The sequence below is a fragment of the Topomyia yanbarensis genome, chromosome 2 (genome assembly GCF_030247195.1).
Source record: "Topomyia yanbarensis strain Yona2022 chromosome 2, ASM3024719v1, whole genome shotgun sequence".
Taxonomy (NCBI): Eukaryota; Metazoa; Arthropoda; class Insecta; order Diptera; family Culicidae; genus Topomyia; species Topomyia yanbarensis.
Window position 1 is genome coordinate 437,661,990 of NC_080671.1, and position 15,524 is coordinate 437,677,513.

Sequence of the window (15,524 nt, forward strand, 5' to 3'; positions counted from 1 at the left end):
CGCTGCATAAAGCTGTTGCTTTGGTAGTTTGACCTGACCGAGCTGAGCAGGAACTCCAGAAAAAAATACATGTGAGTAGAAGTTTAAACTATAAAATGTTGCAATATTTTGAATATTCAATACAAATTTTCAGTTGAATACAAGGAGCAATGTGTGATGGATGCTTGTCGTGAGCCATTCAGTATTCAGCCACTGAACAAGAACCCGTACAGTGGTGACACACCATTACATGCAGTAGCTCACTCAGTGTACCCGTGGCGAAAATAACTTCTCGTAATTTTGATTCGTAAAGGTGCTCAGATGAACACAACTACGAGATTATGTACGTGCTTCTGTGTCACGATGCTAAGGTGAATGCGCTCGATGGACTCGGTCAAACAATGTTAAATCGATGCGCTACTGTCGCGCAACATCTATACCAGCATTGTATCCATGCAGGGCCGCCCAGTTAACTACAGAGAATGTGTTGAAAATTTTGCAAGATTCGCCTTCAGATACAGTCGATCAACAAGAGTGCCAACTCTTGGAAGCGACGAAAGCCGACGATCTGGATACGGTTCGACGGATTGTGCTCTCTGATCCTGTGACCCTCAATTGTTGTGATCTAGATGGACGACATTCTACTCCACTGCGCATTGCTGCTGAATATAATCGGAATGGTGAAGTTTCTTCTGGAGGACGGTGTACTTCTGCACCTTCCAACAAAGGCCCTCCTGTGTTCCGCTGCACAATGCTTGTTCTTATGGGCACTACGAAGTGACCGAACTGGTAGTTCACTGTAAATATAAATCTGGTGGAGAATGAACCGGGGTATGACAGAAGTGGCTATACTTACATTCTTAAGAGAAAATGGAAATAAATGAATCCGAGAACCAAACAGGCTAAACCGTCAAAGTGAAAAGTGATAAGAGTGCCAGTTATATCGTCGATATTTTCAAAAGATTATGAGATTTTTAATAAACAAGTTGATGAGGAAAAATTCGACACACACAGATGCTGACTATTGACCAAATAATGCATTCCTAATATTGTACAATCACAAATGAAAATTTAAAATAAAAGCACCAGATGACGCGGTTAGAAAAAACTCAAGACCAATACCACTTTTGATAAGCAGTGGATTTAAAGGGCGAAGTAGATTGTGGCAACCGATTGCGCGTTAACATCAACTAACGTCACAAACTGAAACTTAGTGCAATATCCCTAAGAAAATGCGTTCAAAACATTTACCACCAGTTACCAGTATATTGAGTAACGCTCCGATGCGGACCAAAAAATAATTTCTCCCGCAACTTTTTTTTGTTAATTTCATTTGTAGTTGCTGTTACTGTAAGCAACCATATTTACAGTATAGTGTTTAGGAAAATATCCAGCAACGGATTGGTAAGTTCTTTCTATTATTATGCTATCTCTCTGGTGTAATTTGAAAGCATTTTTGGATTTCGACGCACATTTAATAATTTCATTTTGACTTGTGGAACAGCAAGGCCGCATTATACTGGTGAAATAAACTCCAATGAAAAACTTGTCGCAATGACCATACCAGCGGATTTCCAGGATTGACGATAGCGATCGTCAAAATTAATGTCTGTAAGAGATGAGATTGAAAGCAAATGGAATCAAAAAAGTTACGGTTTCAAAACTAAGAGTTTCTCAATTGTTTCCTGATATCGAGCAACTACAAGTTCTAACAATTAATGCTTCATCTTTTCGTTTCACAGGATCGATCACTTCCTTACGTCACACCAAGAGGTAAAAGTTGGCCGATCGATTGAAAGGAATCGTATTTCCGAGGACAATGTAATTTTTTGCTTCAAAAGCACTGTTGCGGAAACATCCTTCAGAACATCAAGAACAGTAACGGGACCCATCAATTATACCCATATCAGACAGCTGAATACCGAGTCCGCCCGAAATTGTATCATTGTACTTTTTGGCCTTGAGTTTATGAATTTTATTTTATTGATCAGTAGCGAACCAATATAGAGCAGATTGCATGGATTTGAGTTTTTTTTATTGACTTTCATTTATTTTATTTCTTATTTAGTTTCTCGACTGAGGAAACTATTTTTGCGAGCTCCTTGGTCTGATAAATCGACATATCAAGCGCAGTCTGATCAGCGTCGGCTTTCAGTTGGTTCAACTAAATTTCTCTGTTTGTGATCGGCTGTCGATGCGTCGGAACTTACAGAAAGAATTTCTGCCGGAATGATAAGCTTTTTGCAGATGTATTCTGTTGTTATTCGTTATCTAGCTCGAGTATTTAGTTCAGCGCGATAGTCCTGCATATACAGTTCAAATTATTCGCTCTGGTAAAAACGCAACCGGGGCGTAAGTGAACCAACCTTCGGAAGTATGGATGGTAATCTTTTAGATCCTGATCCTGTTACCGTTCGACGGATTCGATCTCGACCGAGGACCACTTTGCATACACACATTCGTGGTAGCTGTTGTAGGAGATATAATTCATCATGTGTAATTTTTTATCCGTTTACAATTAACATTTAATTTCGTACAATTAACTTGGGGCGAAACTCGTGTCTTTTAAATACGCTAACTTTTTCTGCTTTTGATTTGTCTGTTTTCCCCCATTTTGTGGTCAATTATAATGATGAAGATGTATTTCTGGAGAATGCACTTTTTAGGAGCTGCAGTAACAAGTTCACGATCATGGAATAGCTTTTAGTTATTAGTCTATATGACCGGTAATTTCAAAAAAAATAACTAACCGACTTTTGAAAAGCTAACAGGTTGTTGTGCTATAAACTTGTTTTTCCCTGCGTAAAGGCTAGTTTACAGTTCGGGAAATGGGTCACGGGATTTCGCACGGGATTGGCGTCGGGATTTGATCAGGGAAAATTTCCCGCCGAGATCTCTCCAAACTGTCAAACCAAAAACTCTGCTGCTTCTTAAAAATACAAACAGTATCAAACATGCAGCGAATTGCAAACCTTATAAGAATACTATTTTTCCCGTCGGAAACAATTTGTGTTGAATTGTTCCCGGCCGGATTTCTGTGTGGAGAGTTTTAAAATCCCGTGATGTTTCCCGCGGTTGGGTTTACACTTCAGGAAAACTGTCATTTTTGTGTAGACTCATTTCCCGTCGCGGGATTTGAAATCCCGAGCTCCATTTAAAATACACAGGGACTTAAATCCCGTGACACGTTTTCCGAACTGTAAACTAGCCTTAACTAGGGGTTGCAACGGTGTTGCTAGTTTTATTCATTTTCTAACCAAATGTCATATTTGACATTACCAGTTACCTGAGTTACTGAGGGGTAGTCATATTTGCGATACACTTTTGGAATGCAAGTGTCTAGTCGTGTCGTTGGTGGAACCCTGTGCATATGTCTAAACCAGAGCAAAACAAATCGAACATCTCTTTTTCACCTATTATTTTTTCTTTCGTGTGTCATCATACACTCCATTAGAAGACGGAAAGCGATGAAAAATTTAGTTTGTTTACATTATTAAATGCAGTAAATAAAATATCTTCATTTCAAGTCATTTTTCTCCAGTTAAAACATGCATTGACGAATGTTCAATCAAATCAAAGCATGAACAAGTTCCGGAAGCTCTCGTGGAGTATATTGTTTGACCGAGTATTAAGCTGGTGATGGTAAATATTACTGAATACCATGTCAGCAAAAAATATCAAAAGATTGATGAGCTATGTACGGTTGAAATAGTGCCTGATAATGTTAGTCTATGAAGAAAAATAAGCCGTCTTTCACTGTGAAAACCAAGTTAAAAGTTTTATTTAAATATGTGACTATTATGTGTAATACGTGGTGGAACTAGGGGTAGATCACTTGTGATGCATCTTTTAAAATCAGCGAAATTAAATGCATTTCTTCCCATCAAAATAGAAATTCATAATGCATTTTGCATTGCGTGCAATGTATTTTGCGTTGTGTGTAAGACGTCAAAACCCTACAAAAATCATCCCTACATTCAATAAAACATCGAACAAGTGGGTAAGCGTAGGACGATTGTTAAACAATCTTTTTTGCGAGGGAGTGCAAAGTTAATGCAAAAATGAAAATGCATTTAGCATTTTTTTCTAATTTGATGCAAATTTATTATACATTCCTAGAGTGATCTGCCCCAGTGATTTGATTTGAGGCGCAAATCCCCGACTATGTACGAGGAACGTGCCATTTGAGCCAATATATTCTGATTCCCCCAGTGGTGGAACGACAAGAGATTGATCTAGATGTTTTATAGTACGAACAGGAAGATTATGTAGTGAAAAGACAGCGAAGTTCAACAGTATGACGCCAACTATGAAAAGTTTCAATTCGTAGCGGTAAGTTGGGTGGTTTCTTTCTCTGAAATTTTCTTTTAATAATCTCTTCTCGCACAATATAATCTCTTCTTGTTAGATTACCATACGACGTTGGCAGCCGAAACTTATATCTATACTGAGATGGCGAAAGAAGCACAACCTACTCGTAGTAACAATGATGAAACGGAAATCAATCGCCTGTTCGGCACTCAACAAAGGTTACCCAACGTTGCTAGTAAATGCTATTATCCATTACACTTCCTGGAACGCCCGCTGAAATTCAACCAACGGTGACAAATCATAATAATTGAATATTGATCCAATTTTTCTCACCACCTCCAGACGAACTCTACATCTCAGAAAAGCGTGGCGCTGACAAGTCCAGTGATGGAACATCGGAAAAACCCTTCAAAACAATCCTGCAAGCCATGAAGGATGTAAAAGTGGAATCACCCTACGAACTGACAACCAAATCACAGCACAAGAAAATTAAGAAGCTCTGGATTCGCGATGGCTTTAAAAACGTCGGTAAGCAGAAGCGCGAACAGAATGAAGCGAGAGCAGAACCTGCAGGAAGCGAAAAAGGTCATTATCAGTGAAGATGCGTCTTGGTCTGGGGCCAAATTGACCAAGATTAGACAGGGTGTCGAGAAACATGGTATCTGAGTTAAGATTTACGGTTGGGTTCACCGGTTAAGACGGCAGGGTAAAGGATTGATGTTTATAAAACTTCGCGATGGAATCGGTTTCTTGCAAAGCGTTCTCAACGATACCTTATGTTAGACTTACAACGCGTTAGTTCTATCAACCGAGTCCTCGGTTAGACTACTCGGTACGATGAAAGAGGTTCCAGAGGGTAAGTCCGCTCCCGGTAGACTGCACGTTGATTATTGGGAGCTAGTTGGATTAGCTCCGGCCGGTGGGGCGAATTCTATTTTGAACGAGGATGCTAATCCTGTTCGGCAGTTCGATAATACATTATGATTCGAGGCGAAAATACTTTTAAGATTCTCAAGATGAGAGATGGCATTTAGGGAGCATTATCATGAACGTGGTTACACGGAGGTAACGCCGCCGACGCTGGTGCAAACACAAATTGAAGGAGGGTCACTGTAAACAGAGTTTTTTCGCATTAGAAGTATTTGCTCGAACAATAAATAAATTTTTCTGAAGAGACCATTCATACTGCCTCAAAATTAATTGATTAAGTTTATTTGTACAAATCGGTGCAGCCATAAATCGAGTGGCATTATTTAACACATAGATGTGCACAAACAGACATTGAGCGATCTCGACGAACTGAATCGAATGGAATATGACATTCGGCCCCCGAGTCTCAGTTGGAAAAATGATATTTGGAGTGATTGTATAGCATTTCTTTATATGCGAAAAGCACAAAGGTTTAGGGAATTTCATGTGCGATCGCACATTTCAACTCATAACTCCAGAACCAGATCCAAAAAAAAATTCAATAGCAACCTATGTCTATGTTGCACCTTTCATTTGAGTATGACATTGTTTAAATCAACACTCGCATACTTACACGCACAAGCCCAGCGAGCGCGTCCACGGGTGGCGGATGCATGAACGACCAGTGTAGGTTAGTTGCGAATAGCCAAAATAAGCAACTCTGGATGAGCAACGCGTTCAGAGAGCAAATGAGGTGACATTTCGGGCGGTCTGAGTCGCTCTTAAACGTAATATGGTGTTGAAAGTCCACCTGCTAAAAGGAGCTGTGGCCGCACACTGGAAGCAGATGGATATTGACTCTTTCCGTCAAGGCTGGAAGAAGTCATTTCGAATTTCATTTTCCCCTTCAATCTAAAACTCATTACTGAAAACTTGAAAACATTTCCATTTTCACGCATCGGCGTACCCCCTGCGCATTGGAAATGTACAAGACTATTGATTTTCAACGGCCAACAACTTCTCCTTCAATATAAAACTCATTGCCAAATGGTTGGAAAAAATCAATTTTGGCGCATCGGCGGACCCCTGTGTATTGTAAATGTCCAAAACTATAGATTTTGAATAACCAACAATTTCCCCTTCAATCTAAAACTCATTGCCAAAAAGTTGGAAACATTTCCATTTTGAGGCATCAGCGGACCCCCCCCCCCCCCCTTCTGCGCATTGTAAATGTCAAAACTATTGATTTTCAACGGCCAACAATTTCTCCTTCAATCTGAAACTCATTACCAAAAATTGAAAACATTTCCATTTTCACGCATCGGCGGACCCCCCCCCCCCCCCCCCCCTGCGCATTGTAAATGTACACAACTATTGATTTTCAACGGCCAACAATTTCCTTTTCAATATAAGTCATTACTAAAAAGTTGAAAATATTTCCATTTTGACGCTTCAGCGCATTGTAAATATACAAAGCTATTAATTTTCAATGGCCAACTTCAACATTGACCGCTAATATTTGCTTGCAATCCTTTCCTATAGCAAGCGAAATAAGGACTGCCGCACATTCCAATCTTGCAAATATAAGCTATGAATGTCGTTCACTACATTCATTTTGAACCGCAGCTATGAAATTTATTTGCAACAGTTCCAACGCAACGGATGATGAAAGTTAAACACACGGGCCATTCACATACATTCGCAACTGCTAGCGAACGAAACCCAACTACGGCAGCAAGCCGAATAACCGAACTTTCACGAACATGTAACAGGCACGCTCAGCAGCACGAACGTTTTTGCTTTTCTCCCCCTTAACAATGGCGGTTCGGTATCCTCCGTTTGGTGCCTTTGAGCGAGCGAATCCGATCGTCTTGTTGGACAGCAGGAACAATTACACGTTGGTCACAAACCAACGTGTAATTGTTCCTGAAATAATTTATAAACATCATTTTCTTTCTTTAACCAACAGAATGCACGATTGTTTACTAGGAAAGACTTTAATTTACTACAATCGGGAAAATTGCGACAAACTTAGCCAATGATTAGAGTTTTAATATCTAATTGAAAGGTTTCAGATGAACTTGTCCGTTACAAGTAAAGTTCTTCACAATGGCAGCCAATGAATAAATTTTGATACACTTAAAAGCAGTCTATCATTCAATGAAACTTGACCACCACAAGAACTAGGTCACAACATGAATACTCCGCACTCGTTATCAAAACAACTTATTTTTGTCGTCATTTTAATTAGACATATATGTTGTCTTCAAGTTACATTTCTGTACCCATACCAACTGAATAAACAATTTTTTGCTAAGATTTGGAACAACAATGGTACAAAAAAGATTTAACATTAACTTTTTGTTTGTAATTATTTGAAGTTTATCTAATTGCAATAATACATTATCAAATATTGATATTCAGAGTAACAACAGTTAAAACAATGTTGACAGCTCTATGTGGAAACTGTGGAACGAAATGTCAAAGATTTGTGGAACGGAAGATTTTCTTCGAGTTTAACACAACCCTGATCGCGGAACGGAATAAATTTCATTCCGTTTCAGAGTGAGGTGTGAATAGAAAAAAAGTTGCTGTGGAAATGAGATGCAAGAAAATGGAATTCCGTTTCTGAGCTTATCTGCACCCTCCCCGTGGCGGGAAATGAGTCCGCACAAAAATGGCAGTTTTTCTGAAGTGTGAACCCAACCGGGGGAAACATCACGGGATTTTAAAACTTTCCACACAGAAATCCGCCCGGGAACAATTCAACACAAATTGTTTCCGACGTGGAAAATTGTATTCAGGCTGATTCTACTTAGTACACAGACTAACAGACATAACACTATCAGGGAATTCCCTCAAAAAACATCGATACGATAATTTTCCCAGAACACTAGCTCCACCTTTTTTTCACGGTCACAAACACTCATTTACTGCTGGGTTACCCCTCAGGTTTGCGAGCAATTTTTCACTAGTGGTATATTCCCCATGTGTTTGTTCATATGTCAGTTGCGCCATAATTTCAAATGTGGCCACAGACCCAACTACAAATATAATTGAAATGACCGTTAAAGCGGGCGAAGTTTTGTGTTTAAGTGTTATGTCTGTTAGTCTGTGGTTGGTATTCCAACTCCATAGACACAACCGATTCTAACTAGAATCGGATGTACCACTGAAGCCTCAACACGAATTAGAAACAGTCAACTTTGCGGTGTTCATTTTCCGGCTGAACTTAACTGGGCGTATTTAATTTGTATTTAGTTACACCACAGATAACAGACGTTTAGGCTAGAACAAAATTTCTTCAAAAACTTGTGTAAACTTTCGAATTGATAAACGTTGGAAATCCGTGTTTCACTATTGCCATCTGCGCAACTGTTTGCTACACGTGCTTGACAGCTGCACTCTAACTACATTGTATCGATCACTACGCCATCTGCAAACGTTTGCCAAACGTGTTTCAGACGTCTAATTTATTCGGAATTTCAGTAGCGGGTATTTACACACGATTCAAATCGAGCTTAAACGTCTGTTATCTGTGGTTACACATTGTCAAGAGTTAATAGTAATCTATTTGAAAATAAAATAAGGAAGAAATAAAGGCATTGCAACAGTTTACTTTTCAATTTCCGTTGCTACATAAAAACCATCAAGAGAATAAAATTGCCTTCATTAAACTAAACAAGTTTGAATGAACTTGGCAGCAAATACAAATTTATATAATTTTTTATTTGTATTTGTTGGCAGTACAGAAAACCAACCTGGTTAAAATCAGGTTTACTACCCTATATGAAATGTGTACTCGAGAGGATCCTGCTTGGTCAATGAGGCATACATTTTTCTTTCAGTGTTATCTGGCTCTCATATGGTTTTCGTTTGAGGCGAAACTGAGTCAGTTCCTAACCCCAACTGCTGTCAAAATGTATGAACTGACAGCGGTTGGGGTTAGAACCTGACTCAGTTTCAGGTTCAAGCGAAATCGCCATCAGTCTCGCACACAGGCTGTCAAACTAGCATGTTTTGGTTTAAAATTGTGGCGATTTTTGTATTTTAATTGGTAGTCACCTCATAGTTTTGCTAAGTTAATAGTCCCATTTCTGCCCTGGAACATCTTATACCATGAATATCATTTCGAAGCGGTTGACTTCCGGGAAATCTTTCCTGCTAAATTCTGCCCGGCGATTAGGTAAGAAGCCACCAATGTTTACTCCTCAGTGTCCAATCAGCACATGTTATCGCTTTTGCAGAAATCCTCAGCCCATATGGAGTCACATATTCGACAAAAACAAATCCAGACCCGGCTGAAGCGACCGCCCAGCAGCAAGCGCGAGTCCCAAATTCATCTCCGGGCACTACGGAGCGTAAAAGTATAATCCCGCCGGAGTATCGGTTTATCTATCAGGAATTTCTACCGGATCCAAAGATCGAATGGCGTAACCCGATTCGTGAAAAGCTCGAACGTCAAGATATGCTGGATCGTCGTTCGAATATCGACATACCTGAGTTTTACGTAGGATCGGTCCTGGCCGTGACCTGTTCAGATCAGCACGCCGTGGGAAAAACTTCCCGCTTCGTTGGGATTTGCATTTTGCGAGAAAAGTGCGGCTTGAGAGCTAGATTCATCCTGCGCAATGTGGTCGACAACCAGGGAATAGAAGTAAGTTACGACATGTACGATCCCACCCTGCTGAAGATCGAAGTACTGCGACTCGAGAAACGAGTTGATAGTCATTTACTCTATCTGCGTGACGCGCTCGATGAGTACAGTACGTTTAATTTGAACATGGAACCGGAACTGCTACCCGACGGTGCACCTGTTCCGGTCAATGATGTTAAGGTGATACTGAAACCGAGACCCTGGTATGACCGGTGGGAGCGCCATAATTTGCAGGGCGTTGCGAATATTGACGAGCATACTAACGAGAGGAAAAAGAAAAAGGCGGAAAAAGTGGCAACTCCTTGGGAGCGGTTTGATCTGATGAAGGAGTACAGAAGGGCGATCCCGGAGGAGGAACAGAAGGAGGTCTTTGCCGAGGTGTATTCACAGTTGCACCAGCTGGAGCTGACCCGCAAGAAGATGAAAAGGAAGCGCACGTTTGTCAAGCCGACGAAACTAGCGTAGGAGTACATTAATTTAGAGAACCTAATAAAATGGTAGGCATTTCGCGTATAGCAAATTTGAGATAGCGATTCGTATTAGTTAAAAGAAATCCCATCCACATTCGTGCCTAAATGAATTCGGCATAATGAAAGCATGCTTCTAGACTGAAAGAACCACGCGCGTGAAGGCGCATTGATAGCGCAATGACGAGTCTACGTTAGTTAGACTAAAACTTCTTCAAAAAGGGGAAGGTTTTTAGTTTATGTCGTTTCTGCTTACCTTATATGAAAGGGTTCGCCTCTTACCATATTATGAACATCTTGCGGAAAATGTAGGCTGACTTGAGTTAAAAAACAGGACCAACCACGACTCTTTTCTCTGGCAATTAAATCGTCTTCCTAATATTCACTTCCAGTGATAAGGAGCTACACAGCCTTATTCTCTATTACGACGGATAGCTTTGTCAAACCAATGTCATCTGCATTGTCATCATTCGTTATCGAGCACTCAGTCGAGATAGAAGTCTTTTGTCATCGGTCCGTACACTCTATAGCGACAAATAGTGTTAATCCGCGTTCAAGGTTATTGGCACACTCTACGCCTAGTTGAGGTTTCATTATTTTTCCCTTCTTTTGTGTTTTTGTTTCTGAGTACCGTTAGCCGGTCAGTGAAGTGAAGCAGTGTAAGTAAGTAAGTAAGCCGTCTGGATACCGTTACCTACACAAGCTAAGTATTAGTTTTCGTTTCCCCTTCTTGGCTGTCTTAATAACGTGCACTGGGCAATAGGCCCGTGCAAAAATGACTTCCCCTGACGGCGGTTCATCTCAAGGTGAGATGGACGTCGAAATAAAATCGGCTCCCCGGCTCAAGGTATATCCGAGCTCGGCCACCGGGCCATTTGTGATCTTCTTCCGGACCAAAGAAAAAAAGTGTTTAAATCTGTTGCAGATTTCTCGAGTTCTGACGGATCGGTATTCGGCCGTGACAGAAATATCGAAAATTCGCCCTGATAAGCTTCGGGTTGTTAACAGTTCTGCTCAGGCAAACGATATTGCTGGCTACGAGCCCTTTACGAAGGAGTACAGGGTTTATATTCCAGCTAGCAGGGTTGAAGTCAGTGGGGTCGTTTCCGATTCGAGTCTGAATTGCGAGGACCTGCTAAAATATGGGACTGGCTGTTTCAAAGACCCCATGCTTAAGCCAGTGAAGATACTGGAATGCAAACGTTTGCATTCAGCATCAGTCGCAGCTGACGGTAAGAAAATATACGTCAATTCAGACTCTTATCGGGTGACCTTCGCCGGCTCTGCCCTGCCCAATTACCTCCTCTTTGACAAGGTTCGTCTACCTGTTCGCCTCTTTGTGCCGCGGGTCATGAACTGTACTAATTGCAAACAATTGGGACACACAGCCTCCCATTGTAGCAATAAAGCCCGCTGTGGGAAATGCGGTGGGAATCATGCGGATGATTCCTGTGGTAGAGATGTCGAAAAGTGTCTCTACTGTGGGGGAAACCCACATGATCTCCCTTCATGTCCCGCGTACAAACAGCGCGAGGAAAATCTTAAGCGTTCCCTTCAGGGACGCTCTAAGCGATCTTTTGCAGAAATGCTTAAGATAGCTACGCCACCTGTCTCTACGAACATCTTTACCAACTTGTCTACTGACGAAGGCGACTGTGATGAACCCCAGGAGGGAACATCTTCTGCTGTGCCTAGAAGTAGTAGAAAAAGGAAGAACATTTCTTCTTCCAAGCTTCGTCGTAAAGGCCAGAAGGTGTCTCTTCATGGTCCCCCTAAAATAACTACTCAAGGAAGTACTGGTGCAAAACCGAAGCAAGTCGCTCCCGGTCTCAGTAACCTGAGCTCAGAAAAGGAGTTCCCAGCACTTCCAGGAACATCAAAAACCCCAAGTGTTCCCATATCTCAGCCAGAGAAAGAAAACAGTGCTGGCTTAATAAATTTCTCTGACATTGTGGACCGTATTCTTACAGCGTTAAACATTTCTGACCCCCTTAAAAGTATCTTGATAAGCTTTCTCCCCGCAGTAAAAACATTTTTGATGCAGTTCACTGCGAAATGGCCCCTTCTTTCAGCGATTGTATCCTTCGATGGCTAATTCATCGAACGAGGTCAAGGATTTAATCACTGTTCTACAGTGGAATTGCAGAAGTATTATCCCGAAAATCGATTCGTTTAAAATCTTACTAAATAATTTGAAATGCGATGCATTTGCCCTATGCGAGACATGGCTCACTTCAGAAATAACCCTACACTTCCACGATTTTAATATTATTCGCTTGGATCGAGAAGACTCTTACGGAGGAGTACTTTTGGGGATCAAAAAGTGCTATTCTTTCAATCGGATCGACCTCCCCTCGACACCAGGCATTGAAGTTGTCGCTTGCCAAACCAGAATTAAAGGCAAAGACCTTTGTATTGCTTCCACCTACATCCCCCCTAGAGCCTCAGTTAGCCACCGACGGCTTTGCGATATTGCGGAACTCCTCCCCGCACCGAGGCTAGTTTTAGGTGACTTCAACTCCCACGGCACGGCATGGGGTTGCCTTCATGACGATAATCGATCTACCCTACTCCATGAGCTTTGCGACAACTTCAATATGACTATTTTGAATACGGGTGAAATGACACGGATTCCTGCCCCTCCAGCGCGACCGAGCGCCTTAGATCTGTCCCTCTGCTCGACATCGCTGCGGTTAGATTGCATGTGGAAGGTAGTCTCTGATCCCCACGGCAGCGACCATCTGCCAATCGTAATTACTATTGCTAACGGTTCAGGGCCACCGAATACAATCAATGTTTCGTATGACCTCACACGAAATATTGGTTGGAAGAGCTACGCGTCCGCGATATCCGACAAAATCGAGTGCACTCAAGAGCTTCCTCCGGAGGAAGAGTACGGGTTCCTGGCTGGCTTGATTCTCGATACCGCGATTCAAGCTCAGACTAAACGCGTACCAGACGCGAACTCACGCGGGCGTCCTCCCAATCCATGGTGGGACAAAGAGTGCTCAGACGTTTACGCGGAGAAGGCCGCTGCGTATAAGACCTTCCGGGACGACGGGCTGCCAGCTAGCTACCGACAGTACGCGATGGCGGAAACGCGCATGAAGAGTTTGATAAACGTCAAAAAACGTAGCTACTGGCGCCGGTTCGTCGACGGACTAACGAGAGAAACATCGATGAGCACTCTGTGGAGTACGGCCCGGCGCTTACGAAACCGAAACAGTACTAATGAGAGCGTGGAATATTCAAACCGTTGGATATTCGATTTTGCCAAGAAGGTTTGTCCGGATTCCGCCCCGGCACAGTAGATCTACCGCGCCGCGTCCCCTCACAATAACGCGAACGAAACACCATTTTCGATGGTGGAGTTCTCATTTGCTCTCTTATCATGTAACAATAAAGCCCCAGGGCCAGACAGAATCAAATTTAACTTGCTAAAGAATCTGCCAGACTCTGCCAAGAGACGCTTGTTGAATTTATTTAATAAGTTTCTTGAGGGTAATATTGTCCCTCATGACTGGAGGCAAGTGAAGGTCATCGCCATTCAAAAACCAGGAAAACCAGCCTCCGACCACAACTCGTATCGACCGATTGCGATGCTGTCCTGTATCCGAAAGTTGTTCGAGAAAATGATCTTGTTTCGCCTCGATAATTGGGTTGAAGCAAATGGCTTACTGTCAGATACACAATTTGGTTTCCGCAAAAGCAAAGGGACGAACGATTGTCTTGCGTTGCTCTCAACAGAAATTCAAATGGCTATGCTAGCAAAGAGCAGATGGCATCAGTTTTCCTAGATATAAAGGGGGCTTTTGATTCAGTTTCTATCAAAATTCTTTCTGAGAAGCTGCACCAGCATGGTCTTTCACCGACTCTAAACAACTTTTTGCTAAACTTGCTGTCTGAAAAACATATGCATTTTTCGCATGGTGATTTATCGACATCACGAATTAGCTACATGGGTCTTCCCCAGGGCTCATGTCTAAGCCCCCTTCTCTATAACTTTTACGTGAATGACATTGACGAATGTCTTGTCAATTCCTGCACGCTAAGGCAGCTTGCAGATGACGGTGTGATCTCTATTACAGGTCCCAAAGCCGTCGATCTGCAAGGACCATTGCAAGATACCTTGGACAATTTGTCTGCTTGGGCCCTCCAGATGGGTATCGAGTTCTCCACGGAGAAAACTGAGCTAGTCGTATTTTCAAGGAAGCGTGAACCAGCGCAACTACAGCTTCAATTAATGGGTCAAACTATTGCTCAGGTTTCAACTTTCAAATATCTCGGGGTCTGGTTCGACTCTAAAGGAACCTGGGGATGTCACATTAGGTATCTGAAACAGAAATGCCAGCAAAGGATCAACTTTCTCCGTACAATAACCGGAACATGGTGGGGTGCCCACCCAGGAGACCTGATCAGGCTGTACCAAACAACAATATTGTCGGTGATGGAGTACGGGAGTTTCTGTTTCCGCTCCGCTGCGAACATACACTTCATCAAACTGGAGAGAATCCAGTATCGTTGCTTGCGCATTGCCTTGGGTTGCATGCACTCGACCCATACGATGAGTTTCGAAGTGCTGGCGGGCGTCCTTCCGCTGAAAAATCGATTTTGGGAACTCATATCGATTGCTCATCCGATGCGATATCTTGAACCCGTTAGTAATTGCAAATTTCGAAAGGCTTGTCGAGCTCAATTCTCAAACCCGATTTATGTCCTTGTACTTTGATTACATGGCACAAAATATCAATCCTTCTTCATACTATCCCAACCGTGTCAATCTCTTTCATGCTTCTGATTCAACTGTATTCTTCGACACATCCATGAAAGACGAGATTCGTGGAATCCCGGATCACATACGTCCGCAAGTGATCCCAAGCATCTTTCATAGTAAATTTCGAGAAGTCGACTGCAACAAGATGTTTTACACCGACGGGTCAAGCCTCGACGGCTCCACTGGCTTCGGTATATTCAATCAAAACCTCACCGCCTCATTCAAACTCAATGATCCTGCTTCAGTTTACGTCGCAGAACTTGCTGCTATTCAGTATACCCTTGGGATCATTGATACTTTGCCCACCGATCATTACTTTATTGTCTCGGATAGCCTCAGCTCAATCGAGGCTCTCCGTTCAATGAAACCTAGAAAGCACATTCCATATTTTCTGGGGAAAATCTGGGAGCGCCTGCGTGCTTTATCT

The 15,524-nt window shown here is 42.2% G+C and overlaps 1 protein-coding gene across 1 annotated transcript; it reads left to right on the forward strand.

Annotated features, from left to right (window-relative positions):
• The first annotated feature begins 9,156 nt into the window (after nucleotides 1–9,156).
• On the forward strand, nucleotides 9,157–10,381 carry LOC131685564 (large ribosomal subunit protein bL19m). Its single transcript, XM_058969372.1, has 2 exons — nucleotides 9,157–9,385; nucleotides 9,447–10,381. Exons 1-2 carry the CDS (start codon nucleotides 9,319–9,321, stop codon nucleotides 10,319–10,321), a joined length of 942 nt encoding a protein of 313 aa, XP_058825355.1. The 5' UTR covers nucleotides 9,157–9,318; the 3' UTR covers nucleotides 10,322–10,381.
• The last annotated feature ends 5,143 nt before the right edge of the window (nucleotides 10,382–15,524 follow it).

Coding starts and splice junctions, on each gene's coding strand:
- LOC131685564 (XM_058969372.1), top strand. CDS start 9,319: ATGAATATCATTTCGAAGCGGTTGACTTCCGGGAAATCTTTCCTGCTA. Junction 9,386..9,446: donor AAATTCTGCCCGGCGATTAG/GTAAGAAGCCAC, acceptor TCGCTTTTGCAG/AAATCCTCAGCCCATATGGA.